The sequence below is a fragment of the Herpailurus yagouaroundi genome, unplaced genomic scaffold (assembly GCF_014898765.1).
Source record: "Herpailurus yagouaroundi ecotype Mexico unplaced genomic scaffold, PumYag 67700, whole genome shotgun sequence".
NCBI classification, from domain to species: Eukaryota; Metazoa; Chordata; class Mammalia; order Carnivora; family Felidae; genus Herpailurus; species Herpailurus yagouaroundi.
The window spans coordinates 3,388,860-3,410,748 of NW_024420499.1; the positions used below are offsets into that span (position 1 = coordinate 3,388,860).

A 21,889-nucleotide genomic window follows, 5' to 3' on the forward strand; every position below is an offset into this window, starting at 1 on the left:
TTCTTTGCTATCAGGCATGACAAAACGATAAAGGCTCATCTTGAACATTTCCCACCCAGACCTGGAATCAGCAGCCATTTCTCCACAAAACTGTTTTTGTTTTTGTTTTTAAGTGAGAAATGACATTTCAAGACCACAAAATCAGTGCTAAAAATATTGTTTCTGGGCCCTTTCAATGGACAGAGCTGGTAAATATATACACATATATCTAAAGATAAAATACCTGAAGTTATATCGATCCTTCCAATTCAAATTGGACACCATAAAAACTTTTCTTTAGCCTTATTATATCCATATAACCTTCCTTCCATACTGAGACTCCTGGTTTGCAAGGACACAAGGGGTAAAATTAAAATATCCCACACTTACTCATTTTAGTTGACATTACAGCCTCAGAATAAGAATCTGATTATCTAAATAAAAGAACCTGATGTAATTATTGAGTATTAAAAATGCTTGGCAGATGGTCTGTCAATTCTATTCTTAAAAACAGCTATAGGGGGGCACCTGGGTGGCGCAGTCGGTTAAGCGTCCGACTTCAGCCAGGTCACGATCTCGCGATCCGTGAGTTCGAGCCCCACGTCAAGCTCTGGGCTGATGGCTCGGAGCCTGGAGCCTGTTTCCGATTCTGTGTCTCCCTCTCTCTCTGCCCCTCCCCCGTTCATGCTCTGTCTCTGTCTGTCCCAAAAATAAATAAAAATGTTGAAAAAAATTAAAAAAAAAAAAAAACAGCTATAGGGATGCTGGGTGGCTCAGTCGGTAAGCATCCGACTTTGGCTCAGGTCATGATCTCACGGTTCAGGAGTTGGGAGTCCCGGGAGTTGGGAGTCCCGTGTGGGGCCCTGTGCTGACAGCTCGGAGCATGGAGCCTGCTTCAGATTCTGTGTCTCTCTCTGCCCCTCCCACGGTCACATATTTTTTTTCTCTCTCAGAAATAAATTATTAAAAAAAATTTTTTAAATAAAAATAATGATACAAGCAGTGCCTGGGTGGCTCTGTCGGTTAAGGAGTTAAGTCGGACTTCGTTTAGGTCATGATCTTGCTGTTCTTGAGTTCAAGCCCTGCGTCAGGCTCTGTGCTGACAGCTCAGAGCCTGGAGCCTGCTTTGGATTCTGTGTCTCCCTCTCTCCTCTGCTCCTACCTACCTCTAGCGCGCACACACTCTCCTTCTCTCTCAAAAATAAACACTAACAAAAAACTTTAAAAAGTAGCTATACAGTATCTGCCTTGTCCAAACATAAGGTTATCACTATTCCATAGTCGACTGTCTACCTCTTAGCCCTCATTTTGTCTTCATTCTTTAGGTAATTATACGTTTAATACTTCCCATCAGGTCTTATTGTTGATATCCTTAACTTGTTTTGGTAGTCTAAAAGTCAACTCCTCTGGCACACTGAAGTCCATCTAATACAACTTTCAGTGATGGTAGAAATATTCTGGATCTCTGCTGTCCAATACGCTAGCCACTGGCCACATGTGGCTTTGAGCACTTGGCATGTGGTTGGTGCAAGTGAGGAACTGAAGATTTATTTAATTGCAATTAACTAAAACTTAAATTTTTACATGTGGCCAGTAATTACCCTGGTTGACAGCATAGCTTTAGTAGATTGTTCAGGAAGGGCTCATGCAAATAATATCCTCTGAATTCTTACTCTCTTCTAAATTAAGTTTGGTTGCACATAAAACCTTTGGTTTATACGTTGCTTATTTTAAACGTTACTCCATTTTCTTCTAGCATAAAGCACTTCTGTGAAAGTTTGATGCTTATATTTTACTTCTTTTATATTCCATAGACTCTTTTATCTGGACAAAGGACTTTCTCTTTAAAGACCACTCATTTTACTAGAATACCTTGGTAGGCTGTTTTGAGTCATTATTCTCAAATATGCAGAGTGTTGCTTCAGTATATAGTTTTAAAGATTTTTAATTTCAGGAAAAGTTTTCTGAATTATAGTTTTCAGTATTTGTTCTTTTCCCTTACTTTGGTTTTCTTCTTCAGAGACTTCTATCACTGATCTCCTTTGCCTAATGTTTAACATGTCACTTTTGAATCTTTATCTTCCTTTTCTTCATTTTCAATTCCCCCTCCCCTTCTTCCATCTTTCTTTTAAAGTGTCGTCGGGGGGCGCCTGGGCGGCTCAGTTGGTTAAGCATCCAATTTTGGCTCAGGTCATGATCTCACAGCCCGTGATGAGCCCCACGTCGGGCTCTGTGCTGACAGCTGAGTCTGGAGCCTGCTTTGGATTCTGTCTCTCCCTCTCTGCCCCTCCCCTATTCATGCTCTGTCTCTCTCTCAAAAATAAATTAAAACATTGAAAAAAATTACAAAAAAATAAAGCATCATCTTTGTATATACCTGATCATGTCCTTTATAGTTCAGTCTTCAGTACTGAAATGACTTTCTGCCATTTCTAATGCTTTCCTATGTTGTCACCTAATTTGAGTTTTTTTTAATTCTGATTGGTTATTTTTTTAAGTTTTTATTCTAATTCCAGCTAGTTATACTCCAATGTTTTAGATTATCTGATCTTTAGCTCATTCTGAAATAGGTGTTTGTTTAGTTGCATTAGTGAGCACATTTCTTGACATGTTTTTACTGCCTATACACAGGTTATTTTTTTGTTCTTAAAACATCTTAGTATAGGATCTGACCTTACTGCTTTGTTACGTGAAATTATTTTTCACGAACTTTAGAATGAGGTGGATACAGGATCGTTCTGTTTTTTGGTAGTGTTCAAACCCAGGACTGCTTTCTAGGATTCCTTGGCTCTGTTCTCATCTTCAGTCTGGATAGGCTCTTTTCCCTGTCCTGATCAATTCTGATTTCACTCCCAGCAGTTTCTCCCCAGTGAGGAGTACTATCTTAAAAGGGAGCCCTGGCAGGTCAGTTTTGAGAGTTCTTAGGAGCCAGATTGCTCCAAGCCCTTCATTTCCTTTACCATGTACCCAAAGCACTCACCTAGTACTGGAGAGATCAAATCCCTTCCCAGTCTTAGGTGCTCCTTCCGAATTGGCTGCCCCACTTTCCAGTGAATTCTTTTTAGCTCTTTTGGGGTTCTCCTGTTCCCAGGTCCATCAGACAACATCCCTGATGCTTCCTTCCATCTTCTTGCTCCCACATAGAAACTGATAGCATGCAGTCCTGGGACTGGTGGTTTGTTCTACCTGCTTAAGTTTTGGGGTGTGTGGGGATACCTTGTCACCTAATTTTATTATAAATGTTGTCCACGGGTTTTGGTTTTGCTATTTCCATTTTTATTTGAAGCCTCAGATTAAATAGCTATCCTGTTTTTGCCACCACCTTCTCAGAATTCTGAGAGCATTAAATTGTATTAACTCATTAGAATTTCACAACCACTTCATAAATTGGTACTATCAGTACCCCCAAGCTACAAAAAGGCTCGATAACTTGTCCAAAATTACATAGCTAGTGAGTTGCAAAACCAAGAATCTAACCTAAATTTCTTAAATTCTACAGCCTATATTCTTTCATGAGAAAATGATTATATAAAAATATATTTCACAGCAAACTTTTCAGGAATTCTGTGAAGTATGAAACACCTCTACTTTCATTCCTGTATAATAAAACTGAAAGTTTAAGAAATTAGTAAAGTCCTCGAAGTTTCCAGCTACAAAATCGTATCAAAGCCAAGATAAATATTGAAATCCTGGCTCTCAAATTTCAAGGATTCCTCAACTACAGAACATACGTTATTAAGTAGGTTAAACTAATTTAATACGAGAAATTAAAGTAGCCCTATCTAATCACTATAATTGTCATTCTATGCGTGTTCACGAATAGGAAAAGAGGCTTCCCCAAGTCAGCAACCACTAACAACCTACCTGGCCTGCTTTGCATAGATGGAGACACGAGTAGAGGCGGTACAGCATTCTGTGAGGAGGCTGAAGCGGTACTACTAGCTTCATTAGCTGCTGCACAGCTAGGTAAGACTGGAGCTGGAACATTATTGGCACAGGAAGCTGCACCTGCTGCAGAATTTGCCATCACCTGTAAGTGTAGAAAAAAGTTTTAAAGTTTAGGGATTTCTCAAACACCAGGAGGCTCTTTTCTGATCCTCTATTTCAGGATACAGTGTATTTTGATAACGACAACACTGAGAAATTAATCTTTATGTAAACCCTATATAAATAAGATTATTTCTTTTAGGAGACCACAATTACCTTTAAGATACGTAAATTTTTAATTTATTATTTTTCTGAAAAGGTGATACATTAATAAGATTCAAAAATCAAGTATGAAATTATATACAATGGGATGTTTCCTTCCAACCCCTATCCTCCATCTGCCTAGTTCCCCTCTCCCCAAACAGGTGACCTCTGCATTTCCTACGTGTTATCCAGATACTGTTACATTTATTTTTACATGTGTGTCCATTTCCCCCATGCTAATGCACTGTTTTTAATTTTTTTTTTAATAGAAAAGGTACTTTGCTTTTTTGCGTGTAAGCTTCATGTGACTGCAATTGATTTGTCTGATTAGGCCACAACACTCAATACAGTGCTGTGCACAGAGATATACTCAACAAATAACAACAGACCCTTCTTGAACACACTGTTCTCAATGCAGTCTCCATTTTCTTACCACCCATCGCTGTGTGGCTGCTACCCGTTCTGGTCCTCAGAAACCGAATTCAAAGTCACCAGTGGTCTTCATTGCAACATATCCTAGTAGAATCTTGCTAGTCCTTATGTTGCCTGACCTTTTGGCAGCAACTGACACTTGACTGCTCCTTGAAACATTCTCTTACTAGGGCTTCCAGAATAATACACTCTCCTCTCCCCACCCCCTCCTTGGCTATTCCTTCTCTACCTATCTGCTAAAATTTGGTGATCTACAGGCTCTGTTCTGGATGCTCTTCTCAATCTCTTCCTTTTCCCAGGATGATCTTATTCACTCCTATGGTTTCAGCTACCTTTTTGATGCCAAGTCTGTATTCTTTACATTTAAAAGTTTCATCAAATGACCAAATTGACAGTGAATTCATATTAATTTGCTTATTATATAAGAGGTTCGGTATAAAGAGACTATGAGTAGTCAAACGTCAACACACAGAATGTGTCTAGAACACAGGAGATTATCAATTTGTTGAATGAATTTACTAAGCACTGTGCCAGGCACCACAAAGTACAATAATAGTTAAGATAAGGATATATATATAAACAACTTCTTTTAGGGGAGCCTGGGTGGCTCAGTGGGTTAAGCATCCAACCTCGGTTCAGGTCATGACCTCATGGTTCGTGGGTTCAAACCCCACACTGGGCTCTGTGCTGACAGCTCAGAGCCTGGAGCCTGCTTCGGATTCTGTCTCTCTCTCTCTGCCCCTCTCCCCTACTCACACTCACTCTCTCTCTCAAAAATAAACAAACATTTAAAAAGTTTTTTATTTTTTTTTTATTTTTTATTTTTTTTTTAATTTTTTTTTCAACGTTTATTTATTTTTGGGACAGAGAGAGACAGAGCATGAACGGGGGAGGGACAGAGAGAGAGGGAGACACAGAATCGGAAACAGGCTCCAGGCTCTGAGCCATCAGCCCAGAGCCCGACGCGGGGCTCGAACTCACGGACCGTGAGATCGTGACCTGGCTGAAGTCGGACGCTTAACCGACTGCGCCACCCAGACGCCCCTAAAAAAGTTTTTTAAATAAGATGAAGGGCAAGGAGAACAAAAAGGAAAAAAGTCATTTCCCCCCCAACTGATTGTTTGAGAACACTACGAAGATTACCTTCTGGGGATAGTTGTATGAGGTAACTGTGTCCTGAGGAGACATAGAACATGGTCTTCTGTCCTGAAGAGACTTTAATGAATACAGAAGTATAGTTAAATAAGGTGAATCAAGAAACCAAATAGCACATCGATAAAAGATCTGATTTCAGTATCTTCTTAAATTAGGTGAAAAGTGCTCTGTCCTGAAAGTATTCAGATTTGGAAGCAACTACTAAGAGAACATTCCAAAAGGTATCACTGTAGTGCCTGATTCAGGTGATTGTGCTATTTCCTATCTACAGAGATCCTGATCATATCCAATTCTAGTCCAATGTAGGTAACTAAAATGTAATAGAGGACTGTAATTTAAACATTTCTCAGTGGCCTTTGTTGCCTTAAAAGCTTCGAAATCGGTAGGACCAAGAACAGTGTTGCTAAAAGAAAGTATTCCAAATAAAGATGCAGCTTGGTACAAGGGTGGATATCTGGTTATTCAGCTGTATCCTATCTAAGCAGGATGGAGTGAGTATACTCCAAGTAACCACTCCCCTCTGGTTCAAGACCCTCTTTGTAAAAGTAAAAAAGATTTTAAAAGGCTCAGAGCTAAGCAGGACAAACAGTCATCACAACAAAAACAAAAAACCTAGCAGCAGAAATTGGTTTAATAATGAAAGTAACATAGAGAGAATCAAGGGAAGTAATCGCAGAAAACAAGAGGAACCACACTGTGACAAAGATGAGCCCAAGTTAACGTGGATCTAAGACTGCACATTTCTAAAGTTTGTGCTCAAGTACACCCAACGCACCTGCCAAAAAGCAAACTTTGGCTTTGGCTCAGAAAGCCCAGGGTGAATGTTAAACAATTCTACAGAAGGATTCAGTTGAGAGTTGGGCACAGAAATAAGAAGTTTCAATAAATGTTCACAGTTTTGTTACAGGCTCTAAAGCCTGGACATCTTTAAGTCCTGCGCTGAACATCTCCCCACAGCATGCTGTGATAAAAATTACTTAAAAACTTGCTACAGCGTTGGTGACTGGGGTGTGGGAGTGGAGCACATCCTGAAGGGACTGAAAGTTACCCGGGATGTATGATAATGGAAATTCAGAACAAAAAGGAACATGTGACAAATGATAAAGGGACAGAAAGAAATTAAGTATCTACTCTTATCAAACTGGATGGTGAGATTTTTGGTTGCTTTTTCACTGGAGTGAAATCACTAGGGTGGCTATTTAAAGAAATGGCATAAAAAGCCGACGAGGAGAATAATAATGGCAGAGTGGGGGGAAAAACTATTCCTCTAGAAGGGACAAGGAAAGGGAAAGAGAAATAAGGGGAAGAGAATCACATATCATAGTTTTCTTCATTCCTAAAATGTATCACCTGAACAATGAAAACAAAAATTCAGTATGTGAAATTAAGATTTGCCATAGTTAGAGAACAAAGTTCTCTATTCTAGAGAACAAGTTCTTAAAAATATCCCAGTTCTCCTTCGGGGTACATGGTCAGCTGTTCTTCCTGGCCCTGTCTAAAGTTAGGTGTGGCCATGTGATATATCTGGTCAATGAAATACGAGCAGAAGTATTAAAAGCCAGTGTTCAATTACCTTATTTAGTTCTCCAAAGTACCTGTGAAAGCCCATGTCCATTAGTCTGGGTCCCCTAAGTGACTATGACAAACAAAAGCCTGCTACCAACCTACACTAGACACAGGATTAGCAAGAACAACTGTCCTGTGTTAAACCACCAAGCCGTGTGGGCGTGGGGGGGGGGGAGTGTTACTGTAGCATAACTTAGCTGTACTGAAATGGTATTTTGGTAATTAGAAGTAGGGTGCTACTGTAACAAAAATGTCACTTGAAAAGGAGATTATGAGCTTGTAGCTCCTAGGGGAGGTTTGCAAAACAATGTTCGTTTTGTGTTTTGATTACTGTTGGCAGAGTTTAGCAACCTATTTTAAGACAGGTGTGTATAGAAAAAGTAGTTTGTAGGCAGGAATGAAACGGAATAGAGAATCCTTGAATACAGAGACTTACAGGGTTGAAGAGGTAACTGCTTCAACCCCAAACTGTAAAATATAGAATTGATTAAGTGCTTTGGACAACGAAGAGCAGTTAAAACTTGGCTTTGAAGCAGAACTCAAATCACTGTTAAAATCTGACTACATTAAGATATCTCAAAGCATGTGTCCAACTAAGGATGCAATATCCATTGAATCCTTGCTCTTGGACAAAATGGCTCACGGAAAAGCCTCTAAAAGTATGGTTCCTCCATCCCTGAGAAGCCCAGGTACTTGCAATCAAGTAGAGAGAGAGACAGAGAGGAATAAGAAAGCAAATTATAGCAAATCTAAGTAGTGTATCTATAGAACAAGAAATGTCAGTATGGCTACCGGCATATAAAACTAATAGGAATCAAACAGAGAAGCAGCATAATAAATTAATCACACAGCCAAAGACACTATGAGAACTAAAACCATCCAACTGAGATAAAACAAGCCTTGGGCTCCAATTTTCTTTGAATGAGAAGCAGGCTGAGAAAGCTCCTCAGCTGCCAAGAAGGACTATTCTCCAATGCCTACTTCAAATATGGCCAAGGAAAGAAGGGCCTTGGAGCAACCAAGAGCCCCAGAAAGCAATGAATCAGAGAGCCTCTCCAGGGAAGAGTCCCCATGTCTAGGTTGTCTGTCCAGGATGTCACCTACAGGCCATGAACTGTGTTTCTCCCATTTTCCCCTCTTTCTGAATGGGAATTTTTACTGCCATTCTTAGTCGGCTCCACCACTGTAAATTGGGTGCGTAGGGATGAAATAACTTTGTATCTTTGGTTTTAGGCCTCCAAATGAAGATGAGCCACATCTGGACCCAATTCAGAGAACACTACACATTTCCCAGAAACCTTGGGCTCTGAGTTTAATTACACTGAATAAGATTTCTAGATTGCCTCCCTTGAGGTGGAAGCAAGTAATCTGCCTGTGGGAGGGAGTTTGAGTTGAATGTTGTGGTCCTTAGTGCTGTTAAATATTTCAAACTTTTTGACTTTCAGGCACATAGAAATTAGACTCTTCAGTGGAGCATGCTCTGGCAGATGAAAAAGTAAGTGACATGTGTCATCTCCAGGTGGAGGCTGTTATGAGCCAGTGCATCATTCACTACCCTTTTAATGGAGCTTCTATCAGCCCAAGTCCCTGAGCAGAGCCCTCCTGTAGACCTCCAGTGGACGTGGAGCAGAACCAAGAAACAAACTTTTGTTATGTGAAGTTACTAAGACTTGTGGCCCACTCTTACTGAAAAATCATAATAAAATCCCCTAAAAAAATCATCACTGCCAGTGTCCGAATTTCCTATTATATCAACACATTAGGACGATCTCTAAATACATTAACACCAGGGTCTTAATTTCTTCATCTACAAAATGGGAGTGAAACCCTACCTCATAGGGTTGTTCTGATTTAAATATATTTCTATATATAGCTCTGAGAACAGTGCCCTAGTACATAGGAGACAGAAGTGCTTGCCATTATTATGAAATACCTACCAAGTTTGCTGTAGATTCAGTTGTGCTATAAACACGTGAAGTTTCATAGTCTGGTTCTAGAGAATATAGCCAAAGTAAAGTAAAACATGAGCATTATTTTACAATTTAAAATTGTATAAACAATGAAGAATGTCAGAGTATATCTAGATCTCACTGACCTGAAGGATAAATATAATCTTCATGATATCTCCCTATAAAAAAAGACAGAAGAAGTGTTTATGTAGGGCTTTTCAGCTCAGCAGAGCCAGATGGCCAGCACTTGCTTTTTCTCAAGTTTTATGGATATATATTCAAAACTAAAATGTCTATGTCCTTGAAACAGGTGATTTGATCTTTCATACCAGTTAACAGATATAGAAGCCAGGGACTGACAGTAAACAGGACAAATTCCTCCTCTGAAAATTTCCTTAGTTCTTAAGAGTTCAGGCAGAGGTGAAAAACCCAGAGCTGTATCCAATCTTTCCAGTCAAGCAGTAGAGTATGATGATTAAATTCACTGGCTCTGGAGTTAGGGCTGTCTAGATTTGAATCCTGACTAACTTATAGAACTTAACATCACTTTAAGTGGGTTATAGTGCATCAATTTCTGCACTATAAAACAGGGGTTAACAGTACCCAGCTCATAGGGGGTGAAAAGAACAGAACATGGTGCTTAATATATATAGTAAATGGTGTCTGTAAAGTACTAAGTATGACCCATAGTTTGCTTAAGTAGACATTAAAGGGGTGTATCATGCCTCATCTGTTTCTCAGGCTGTTTTAAGTAAATAATACTTTTAAAGTTGGTTTGTTCTCAGAGGATGGCTCAGTGAACTAAAGTATTTTGCTTTAAGACTACAATACCATTGAAATGCAGAGAAAATTAATCATCAATTGGACAGTTTTCCACCAAATAAAACCCCACAGGTCAAAACGGGATTTGATTCTTAAATATGTCACTTATCAAACACATACATGCAACCACTCCAGACAGCAAGATTTACAGTGGGAACAAAGATTTGATTACTCTGAATATGCCACTACAGGTGAGCAGTATATCTGAAGGTACCCACCAAGCTAAAGGGAAAAGACAAAAGGGTCATGCTGAGTAGAAGAGCAGAGAACATACACCCTTAAGCACATGCATGCACATGCATGGGGACAAAGTCTTCACAGATCATTCTTGTGCTAGATGTTTTGTCCTCATTAAATTCCCAGAAATACCTTTTTTCTTCTACATCAGTAGTAGAAAGAAGAACATACAAGAAAATAAAGAACTTGACTGCTAAGTCAAGTCACTGAGACTGCCTCACACTGCCTTAATCCACTCAATTCCTCCAGAATTGTTTGAGTAGAATTGTCGCTTACGGATCATTTTATGATAAAATGGTAAAAATAAGCACACCCCATAGTGAGAGACACCCTAACAACTGTTAAGAACATACATATAGGCTTTAGTGTCAGACAAACCCAAATTCAAAAGTGATCTCTGCCAATCTCAAAAGACTATATATTGCATGATTACACTTGTATGAAATGTCCAGAATAGGCAAATCCTTTGAGACAGAAAACAGATTCGTGGTTGCCTCGGGCTGGGGGGGGAAGGGAGGTTGGTACAGAAAATGGGGAGCGGCTAATTAGTACAGGATTTCTTTTTTGGGGTGACAAAATGTTCTAAAGTTGATTGTGGTGATGGTCATTCACCGCTGTGACTATACTAAAATCACTGAACTGCACACTTTTTAAACAGGTGAATTATATGCTATGTAGATTATATCTAAATAAAGCAGTTATAAAAAAGTTAAATCTCTGTCACTTACTAAAGGTACGACTTTGGCCAGGTCATTTACCCTCTGAACCTCAATTTCCTCATATAACAAACAAGGGTACCAAATTCCTTTGAGGGATACAGTTAAATAGATTAAATTATAAATACACTTAGTACAGTAGATGACCAAGAGAATACAATGAATAGTAAAGTTCTAAGTCAAGTAGACTTCTTCAGGCAAAGACTGTTTTATAGCAGTTTTGTACAATAGAAGCTAGTCACAGAAAAGCCTAAAATATACAAACAAATGGTCTTCACCGTAACAGAAGTGCCTTGCTCATAAGGAACAGATGTTTCCTATACCAAAATCCCACCAAATCAAAACTCACTAAAAGACCTATGCAGAGAGCTGAAAATAAGTTATAACGATGTGGTGGCCTATAGAAATAGAGGTCTGGCCTTCTGAGAAAGACCAAGACATCTTCAAAATCCTAGCAAAGCTCTGAGACAAGAACTGAGAACTCATTCAAAATGAGTTACTGGAAAAGTGTGAGACCCCAAAACCAAAACCTGTTAAGTCTACTTCACAGCCCTGATGACTAATGCCACAAGAATCCTCTTTTAAAGAGACATTTAACTGTAACTGACTCACCATTGTGACTCTGGCCACTGGCCCCTTCTGACTTCAAGGTCTGTTTGCCTGAGCTATGTCCTCGCCTTGCAACACAGTATCGCGAAGCAGCAGGAACCAGTGTGGAGGGCCCTCCATGACTCTGTACCAAAGACACACAGTTCATCAAAAAAAGCTGTATTTTAATGTACTTTGGAATCAAAATATGTGAGAAAATTATCAAGAAAACAGAAAATATTAGCCCATAAGGCAAGTGTATTTGTCCACCTCTACTCTTTTTCTCTAAAAATAGCTTTAAAAGTTCTCCTCTCCCATCTTTAAAAGCTCTAAGATAAAAGCTCAAGGTTTCCGTGTTTTATTTGCAGTTTGTTCAAAGAGCTAAAACATATCCACACTGCCTTTACTTAAAAAAAAATAAGAGAAAAAGTAAACAGCTTTTCGATTAAAGCTTTGACCTACTTACAGGTAAAGTTGGATAAGCAGTCTCATCCCCTTCCTCAACTTCGTAAAAGGTAATGGTTTCTTCTACGCCCCTGGGCATCTGTCCATTCTCTGGGGCAAAGCTATACTGGCACTCCTTGTTCATGCAATGCATCTGGCGGTGACTACGTCTAAAGGAACTTAAGCATTAAGTAGTTCAGAGAAAAGGGGAAAAAAGTTAAAATATGGTATGGTAACTTGTTCCAAATTTCTAAATAACTGTTCAAACATCTCAATGCTGACACTAAAAAAAATTTAATCCATGTATTTGTCACTCAGCAATGAAGCCCAACTTGCCCATTTTCTGATTTTCAACATTTAAAATTCACTTACCGAGATCTATAGGAGAAGTTATCATAGCCCTGGCAACACCTTTTACCTGGGCCAGGGTAAAAACCAACTTTAGGGGCTTCCATGTTATGCCTGTTGATAAAGCGAGATGAATCCCTAAGAATGAAGGGAAAGGAAAACAAAACTGTTTATCTAGTAATTGGCACTTAAATAGAATTATTTATCATATTATCGGCACTTAAGTAGAATTAACACATTTTTCTAAAAATATCCCAATAGAAAGAGCTGTTCTGCCCTCACTACTTGTATTAGGCCTATCCATTATTAGTGGATACAGTGCCATATCCACGACACTCATCTTGATAGCTCTAGCTTATCTCTTCAACCATTCCGTATTTGTTCAGTGAGAATAAAATAAATTCATTTGAAAAAAATTTGAGTACACATCAGTTCCATCCACTAAGCAAAGATTATAAAAGAAAGCTAAACTATTGAGATATTTCTAAATTCTACTTTAATTCTGTCTAGGAATTGTTCACAATACCTAAATAGAGATGTACACTACCTTGGAAGTCAATTAAGCCTTACCTGGGCATCCCATATCCCCGACCCTGTCTCTGAGGTGGATGTTGAGGATGGAAATGCTCATTAGACAGGACATTGGCAGCTGTCTGTGCATAGTGCACTGAAGGGTCGTGCCTATAATGCATGCTGTGCTGAAGCCTGGGCGGGAGGAAGGCGTCTCCCCTGCCGTAAGCCATAGTCACATAAACCTCTTTTCCTCTAACTTTTTTGAACATCTTCTTCCGTTGCTTCATGTCCATCTCTGACATAGCTTTCAGGCAAACAAAGTAGGAAATAAGCTTCATAACCAAGCCAAGAGATCCAATCCCCCCCCCCCCACCCAAATGCCTAGACTTTTTAAGGGAACAAACCAAATAAATACAGGAAGGTGATGACTGTATTTTTTAAGGATGTACTAGATCTTCCATTTGGAAGGGCAAAACCAGCAGGCAATTTCCCCTATCAATGGACATCTCCACATGATCTTTAGTTCAGGTGGCTTTGCTCATCAAAACACAGTCATTCAGTCACCTACATTACTTATTTTCCCAGAAATTATGGCTACTAATAGAATGTCTGCTTCTATGAGGTGTTTTCCTAGTTCTCTGAGAAATCCTTTCAAGTTTTAGAGTCTAAAATCTACTCCAGCTTGTTAGCACAAAGTCCCCTGAACAGTGGTTCTCTACCAGACAATTTTGCCCCTCCCCACCCTGAGACCCATGTGGCAATGTCTGGAGACATTTTTGGTTGTTGCAACTGTGGGAAAGATGCTACTGGCATCTAGCAGACAGTCAAAAGATGCTAAGCAACCTACAATGCATAGGACAGCTGTACACAGCAAAGTTTTCCATACCAAAATGTCAGTAATGCTGAACTCTACCTGAGAACAAGACTTCCGTTAGATCTTAAGAAGGGGTAAAGAATAAAAACCTTCAGTATACAAACCCATTTCTGGGACATAGCCTCCGGAAATTTTCTGGTAACCTCTTCCTTTCCGACTGGGCATACCACTCCAGGCAGGAACAGGTGTGACTTGGGTAACTGGTTTTAAGTTAGCCAGTGGAACAACATGCCTTAAAATTAAAGATACCACCATAAAGCCGCTGCAACACAGACTTAATTTTCACTGGATATACATACCCTCACCCATCCACTTCATTTCAAGCATTTTCTACTTAAACTTGTTGACACACTTGCTACCCTGGTGAGGTTTTCTTTTTAGGTTAGAAAACCTAAGAGTGATTTGTACAATTTCACAGCTATTTGTAGCATATATCACGTTCCAGAGGAAAGACTGTGACAGACTAGTCTACAAATATTTGTTGCCTTTCCTTGGAAGAGGATGATAGTTTCCCATCCCATTGACTTCAGGCTCAGCTATGTAATCCACTTTGGCCAATAAAACACAAGGAGATGCTTTAAGAACCACCACGTGGTCTGTCAAGTTCGCCTCTTTCCCCTATGATCATGGAAATGGGTCTAGATAGAGCCTTTGATGGCCTGGATCCCCTTTTCTGACACACTATGAAATGCTAAATGAACACAAGAAATGAACTTGTTTTAAGCTACTGAGTTTTTGGTTAGAAGGGCAGCTTAATCAAGTTAAATGGTTCTCAAAGTGGACCAATAGCATTAGTTATCACCTGGAAATTACTGAGAAGTTCAAATTCTTGGGCCCCATCAGATATACTGAAACCAGAAACCCTGGGAATGGAGTTCATCAATCTGTTTTAACAAGCTCTCTAGGTAATTCTGGGGCATGTTAAAGTCTGAGAATTACCAGACTAGCTTATCTTGGTACAGGCAGAAGCTTGTTTAGCAAACCAGCTTTCCAATTAGTATGAATGGTTTTATACCAGAATTCTGTTGTATTTAGTATTTCTGGTAAGTTGACTAGAGCCTAGGGATTTGGAAACTTTTATATACAAGTATACTGAGATTTCATATTTCAGCATATGCTTTTACAATCTGAGATAAGTCATCTTAAGCTGGTACCAGATGTAACTCTGGATCTCTTACTAGCATCCTGGCAATTCTCAATTTACTACTACAAAAAGGCATCAAGAGCCAAAGATTTTAGTAATACAACAAACTATTGTATTCTTACTTTTCTGCCAATTCTTCAATGAAGACTGTAACGGAATTATTCTCATTTCCAACTTCTTGAATATGAGCATTATAATATCTTCCACCTGATTCCAAGCGAACCTGAAAGAGAATAGGAGACAGTAAACATACATCTAATCTCAAGTCTTTTGCCAGATCTGGCTTCTGACAAACAAAAATACAACTCCTCCCCCAGAGTACAGTGTCTACTTATCAAAGCAGTTGCTAATAAACACTGCCAGCCAGTCTGGCTCAACAGATGTGGCACATGATAAAAAAGATCCTTACATCATCTCACAGAAGCTTGTAATTAAAATTTAATACAACCATTAAAAATTTTTTTCTAGCATTTTGTAAATGACCTTTGTTGAACTAAAACTGAAACCTTGGAAAAACTAATTTTTTAATGCTTATTTATTTAGAGAGAGTGAGTGAGCAGGAGCAGGGGGAGGGAAGAGAAGGAGAGAGTGAATCCCAACCAGGTTCTGTGCTGTCAGTGCAGAGGACGACGTGAACCTCCATCTCATGAACCATGAGATCATGACTTGAGCTGAAATCAAGACCTGAACACTTAACCAACTGAGCCACCCAGGCGCCCCCAAATTACTGAGTTTTTAAAGGATGAACTAACCTGACACTTGTCTCCCAAATAGTACTGTCTCCCAGCATACTCCATGTAATCAGTTTTTTGAAGTTCTATTAAAAGAAAATGAAGATTCAGGCTCAACTGAACTGGTTCCTTTCCCGTTTTACACCATTTAATTTTCTACTTTACATTTACCAGTGTTTTTGACAATGCTACTACTATAAGCTGAAACCTGGGGGCAGGACTGGTGGGGGAAGAGTCCTAAAGGGTCATTCCATTACTCTTGACAGGTTATTTCTGTGGTTAATTTAAGGAGACCTGCCAAAATAGTTTGGTGCTATAAAACACAGGTGGAAATTGGGAGGCTGTAATCTTAGTTATACCAATGGAAACAACTTGATATTAACACACCTCAATGAAAAACAAACACTACCTAGTTTCTTCAAAGCATCTTATTATTTTTAACAACTTATTGTGTCTTCACCTCATTCTAGATCGTTAGACTGCTAATTATACCTAGGTTCACCAAGGTTCAAGAAGTTGAATATGAAACATTAAAAGGCTACCTTGAAGGCAGAACTTTAAGGGCAAATTTGAATAACTTAGTTCTCTTATAGGGAGTCATAAACAATTACCTATTTCAACAGCTGGCAAACTTTCTCTGTAAAGAGTAAGTATTTCAAACTTTGTGGGCCATACAGACCCTGTCACAACCACTCAATTCTGTCATAAAACTACTTATAGACAATTGAATTTAACATAATTTTCATGTGTCAAAATACACTGTTCTTTTACAATTTTTTCTGCCATTTAAAAATATAAAGACCATTCTTAGCTCACAGACCACACAAGAACAGGTAGCAGGGAAGATTTGTTCTAAAGGCCAGTTTGTGGACACCTGACCTATTCATTTAGTGAGTAGTTTTAACACTTTAAGATAAGCTTATTTACAGTTACATATTTTGGGTACTCAAAGTTATCTAAAGGGTATCTCCACAGTCTTTGCAAAACTAAAAGTCCCAGATAAACATCGTATTCTAAAAGATCCTTCCCCACTTCTATGTTTCCTCTTCTCGATTTAAAATCATGTATTAAGTAAGCTAAAAAGTAGGAGGCTGTCCTTTTATAACAGTACGTTAAAAACATCTCATTAGAAATAATTTGCAAATTTTTTCCCCTGGAGGTCAGGATTCAAAAGCATGCTGTCAATATTTCATTACCTTTTCTGCTGTCCAACCAAACATCAAATTCTACATTACGATAGATTTCTGGATCCAGGGCTTTAAGCACCTTATACGGGAAGAGCATCTTTGATGGACTCTCTGGAGACTAAAACAAAAATAATCATGCTACAAAATCATCATCCTTAGCTTCAAAGTTCCTTCTATGAAGAAAGAAAGTTGTTTTTTTTTTTAACTATGTACATATGCCTCCCTTTCCTTCTTTATTAAAAAAAGAATTAAATGCCACAGTTAAGTTTTGTTGCGTATTTTAAAAATCAGGAGATTAAAGAAGCAATATGCAAATAATCTAAAAGGTTTTAGATGGCAGAAGGGAAATATTGAAAGCAGCCAACAATTTAGGATATATCTCACATAAATCAATGCAACACAAAGATTAAAGATTCAGTCAGGCTATTCAATAAATCTCATATTGATATACACAGAGAGGTGCAAGTGTTCTTGTACCCTAAAATCACCTGAAAATTCTATTTCATTTTGGTAAAAATCTGTTGCAACTTTCAAAGGAATTTCCTTTTTCTTCTGCTTTCCTAGAATTTCACCATATCCAATAGTTACTGTTCCCAAATTCCCAGAACTTGGGGCATAAATAAACATTATTTTAATAGTATTTGCCCTATTGAGCTAGCCTCAAACTAAAGGTCTGCTTGATTTTAGGACTATAAAGACGGTAAAAATTTCTGTTTCTTCAAGCAGGATTATTACCTATTTCCTTTGAACAGAATAGGGCAAGCATCACATACTTTAATGACAGAGAAAAACCTTAGCATCCATAAGATTCATCACAAAGTATCTATTACTGGATTTGTAATATTTAATTTGAAAACAACAGCTTCTGAAAATTCTAAAGTGTTCAGAGATTGCTTTGAAAACAATCTATACAATTCCATTAAGAATACTCAGACAACATTAAGCACCCATTTTACATTTTAAGATTAAAACTTCCACAAAGGAAAACACGAACTCCTCCCCCACCGCATATAACTAGAATGGACTGCTTGACCTTAACTTAAGGCCTTTTTTTTTTTTAAAACATTTTTTTTTCAACGTTTATTTATTTTTGGGACAGAGAGAGACAGATCATGAACGGGGGAGGGGCAGAGAGAGAGGGAGACACAGAATCGGAAACAGGCTCCAGGCTCCGAGCCATCAGCCCAGAGCCCGACGCGGGGCTCGAACTCACGGACAGCGAGATCGTGACCTGGCTGAAGTCGGACGCTTAACCGACTGCGCCACCCAGGCGCCCCAAGGCCTTTTAAGTTATGATGCTACAAGCCAAGATTATGAGAATTCTTTGCCTAGAAAATTTCAAACCTTTGCTTCTTCTGTTCCTTGATTGCACCCTTCTGGTGTATTTTCAACATTGCAGCAGGCACCCAACTCTTCACTCCTAATTGAAAAGATTTAGAACAAAGAGCTTTATATAAAGGCAGTAGCTGAGTTTTAAGTCTAATGACTATACCACCACCTAGTGGTAAACTAGCTCAAGGTCTAAAAATGAGGCAAATAGTTTTTCACCCCAACATTTACATTCATGCTTCCTTTTTATTAGGATGTACTACAATATACTTAAGCAGACTATCTCCTATATTTCATACCTCCATCTCTTAAGATGGTCCCTATGATCTTTGCCTCCTGGTGTTCACATCCATGTAGGATTCCCCTACCTCAAGTTTGCTTCTTAATAGATAAGATGTATATTATTATTTTGCATAAGAACGTAGTGCCTGTATTGCTGGTCCCTTGCTGACTATAAGGAAGCAAGCAGTCATGTTCACCAACCACATGTGACAAATAGGTGAGGGTTCCCTTAGGCTGACAGCCAGCAAAACAACAACAACAACAACAACAAAACACATTTCTCAGTCCTACAGCTTCAAGAACTAAATGCTGCCAAGAACCATGTGAGTGTCAAAGTGGATCCTTCATCGGTCAAAACTCCAGGTAAGAACTCAATCCTGGCCAACAACCTCATTGCAGTCTTGTGAGACCCGAAGCAGAAGACCCAGATAAGCTGTGCCCAGATTCCTAGTCCACATAAACTGTGAGATAAGTGTGTTAAATTGCAAAATCTGTAGTAATACTGTCATGAAGCAATAGGTAACTAGTACATCTTGCTTTTTCTTACTACTATAATTGCCCAAAGCCGGACATCCTTAGGACAAATCATCAGTGAAGAATGAAGCAACTTTTACCCTGATGCATGAGTGCCACTCCCTGCATTCACAAGTAAGTTTAAAAACCTCTCTTCTACAAAAAAAAAACTGCAATCAAGACAAAAAGACAAGGTTGACACCTGACTGGCACCAAGCCTATATGAATTTCCTTCACATAAGTAGGAATCAAGAAGAAATAGAAGACAACACCTACTTTATGATCTCTGACACACCAGCTGTTTCCTCAGAGGCCACAATCTGTATTTCCAGCAAGTACCAAAGGCAGACACTCAAAGGCTCTTAAAACTCCCCTTAGTCTGAGAAATTCTTTTCTACTAGCTGGATGTGTGCTACTTCAAGTAACCACTGTGAATCTCAGTTACCAACTAACAAAATGATAGTGCTGGTTTACAATCAGCTTTTTCTCATAATATGGTCCACAGCTTACCTACATCAGATTATTTGGAATATACTTGTTAAAAAAAAGAAGATTCCTGGCCCCACTCTCACCTCAAATTTTGTGAAACTAGGCCCAAGAATCTGCCTTCCTAACAAGCACCATTTGAGAACCATGGGGTTACATAGTTCTAAAGTCACTTCTAGCAATTAAAAAAAAAAAAAAAGATTCTGACTTGGATCAAACCTCCGAAGCCTGAACATCTCAAAATACAACATATCTTTTTGGTAAAATTTCTCTTCCCCCAATAGAAAATGGATCTCCACATACATATGTGTGGGTATGTCAAGCCCCTTCCACTTTCAAATGATGATGTTGATCTTGAGGTTGACACCCCCTTTCCCTTTATTACCTATTACAAGCTGAACTCTTGTAGTCAACATGGACATCCTCGCTGCCAGTCAGAGCATGGTTTCTGTTCTTTTTGGAACCACTTCGAAACAATTCAACTGCAGTCTTCAACTCTTCTTCATCCACAAAAAACACATCTTTATAGAGAATTTCATACAGTACAGCTAAAGGAAAAAAAGCCAAAAGTCCAACTGTCAAAGTAAGATCTCTTTATGACAATGTGAAAACAGCCATAAGCCAGTATACAATTTCAATAGGTGCCAACACAACAGCTTAGAAGAGTTACTCACGGTGAGTCCCTCAATTTAAAGATGGGAAAACAAAATCATCTGAAACACACCTAACCATTTGTAAAGCTTTCACATACCCTGGCAAACAGCTGCACTTGACTGAAATTGTTTTGAGTACACTGAATCATAATGGCCATTACTTGAATAGCAGAGTAGAATCTGAAGAAAAACACACAGAACAATTAAGTGAATGTTACATATCTTACAACCATGAACTACTTGAAATTAAATTGCTAACCAGAAATTGAGAATTAATTTGTCTTTTAAAATGTGATTTTTTTTTAGATCCTTGTCTCTGACTCATTTCACTTAACACACCAATTATATCTCAATAAAGCTGAGGAAAAGTGATTTTTGAAATCTGAATAAAGATAAATGCTAGCTATAACTTTCAAAAGAGATGTTCTCAAAAGTGACTTTTAAATGCCAAGATTAAAATCACTAATAAGGTTACACTGAATCTAAATCACATTCCCATTAATGTAGCCAACAAGTTGATTTGTGAATTTGCAAAAATATAGAACTTTTACAAATTGAGTAAATCTAGCAGAAATCCTAACAGAAGTCAAGAGACCCAGCTTAACTTTGAAAAAGGACTGCAGAAATTATGTAAAATATCCAAATACTCCAAACTCAGATCATGAGGGCAGGGGGAGACTTAATTTACTCAAAAGGTTATCCATTCTACCGAGTAGTAATATATGAATACATTATACAGGAACAATACTGCTAAAGAGACTTTCTTAATGAATTAAGGCACTGAGATAGCTACAAAAGGAGTTAATTTCTTAGCTGATCTTTAGTCTCTAGTTTTCCCAAACAATTCAAAGCCATGCTTACTAACCAAAATATTTTAGTAAAAATGCTTGCAGGCTCTGTATGATGAAAACTGTCTGAATTAACAGCTCTAAAACCTTTTTAAATTTTGGTTCAAAAATCTGTCTTGAGTAAGGGATGTATCTAACCATAAGTCTATTTTATTTCTTTTATTTGAGAGACAAAGAGTGTGAGCGGGGGGAGGGGGGGAACAGGAGGAGAGAGAGAATGAATCTTAAGCAGGCTCCAGGCTCAGCACGGAGCCTGACATGGGGCTTGATCCCACAACCCTGGGATCATGACCTGAGCCAAAATCAAGAGTTGGACACTCAAATGACTAGAGCCACCCGGGCACCCCAAGTCTATCTGATTCTGAAGCCACGTCTCGTATTAGCAACCTGAGGGACCAAAGAGGATTCTCTTGTGTTCTATGGGAGGATGTTGCCACTGAGCTTCTTTGGCAGAAAATTCCAAGTCCCCTGTTTGCTGCCTTCCTGCCTAATCTGGGCTAACTTCTTCCAATAATAAAGTTCTCTACTTCAGGTCTGTTATTCTTCCCTAGCCTTTTTTTGAAATCACAATTCCAACTCCACCAGTATAAACCATTTCAGAGTATTGAGGGCAAGTGTCAAGCTAAAGTAACTCACGGTAAAGTTATGAAGTTTCACACCATTCTGAGCACTCTGAGGGGTTATTTCCATTTAAGAGTTTATTAATCCAAAAGAAAGTGAACAGATTTTGAGCAGAGAAGCCCTGTGTAATTTGGACTAGAAGAACTTGGAACTCCAACTAACAAAGGTCAATAACTGGAGGCAGTTGTTAAGGAGTAAAGGAATCCGGCTAACCAGAACTAAATAAATAAGCAAGAAAAAACTCCAGAGGTAACAGTATAGTTTCTTTATTCGTGTGGCAA

General features: G+C 38.7%; 1 protein-coding gene across 1 annotated transcript in view; it reads right to left on the reverse strand.

The window, feature by feature from the left end:
• Positions 1-3,742: 3,742 nt before the first annotated feature.
• The window catches only part of ALG13 (ALG13 UDP-N-acetylglucosaminyltransferase subunit), a 46,121-nt gene continuing 27,974 nt past the window's right edge, over positions 3,743-21,889 (reverse strand). Inside the window, 15 exon segments of the mRNA XM_040468436.1 lie at positions 3,743-4,009; positions 5,746-5,817; positions 9,261-9,316; positions 9,419-9,451; positions 11,660-11,780; positions 12,102-12,258; positions 12,452-12,565; positions 12,998-13,244; positions 13,919-14,046; positions 15,081-15,181; positions 15,711-15,775; positions 16,886-16,994; positions 18,221-18,296; positions 19,872-20,034; positions 20,238-20,319. Coding sequence (XP_040324370.1) covers positions 3,758-4,009; positions 5,746-5,817; positions 9,261-9,316; positions 9,419-9,451; positions 11,660-11,780; positions 12,102-12,258; positions 12,452-12,565; positions 12,998-13,244; positions 13,919-14,046; positions 15,081-15,181; positions 15,711-15,775; positions 16,886-16,994; positions 18,221-18,296; positions 19,872-20,034; positions 20,238-20,319 — 1,776 coding nt within the window. The 3' untranslated portion in view covers positions 3,743-3,757.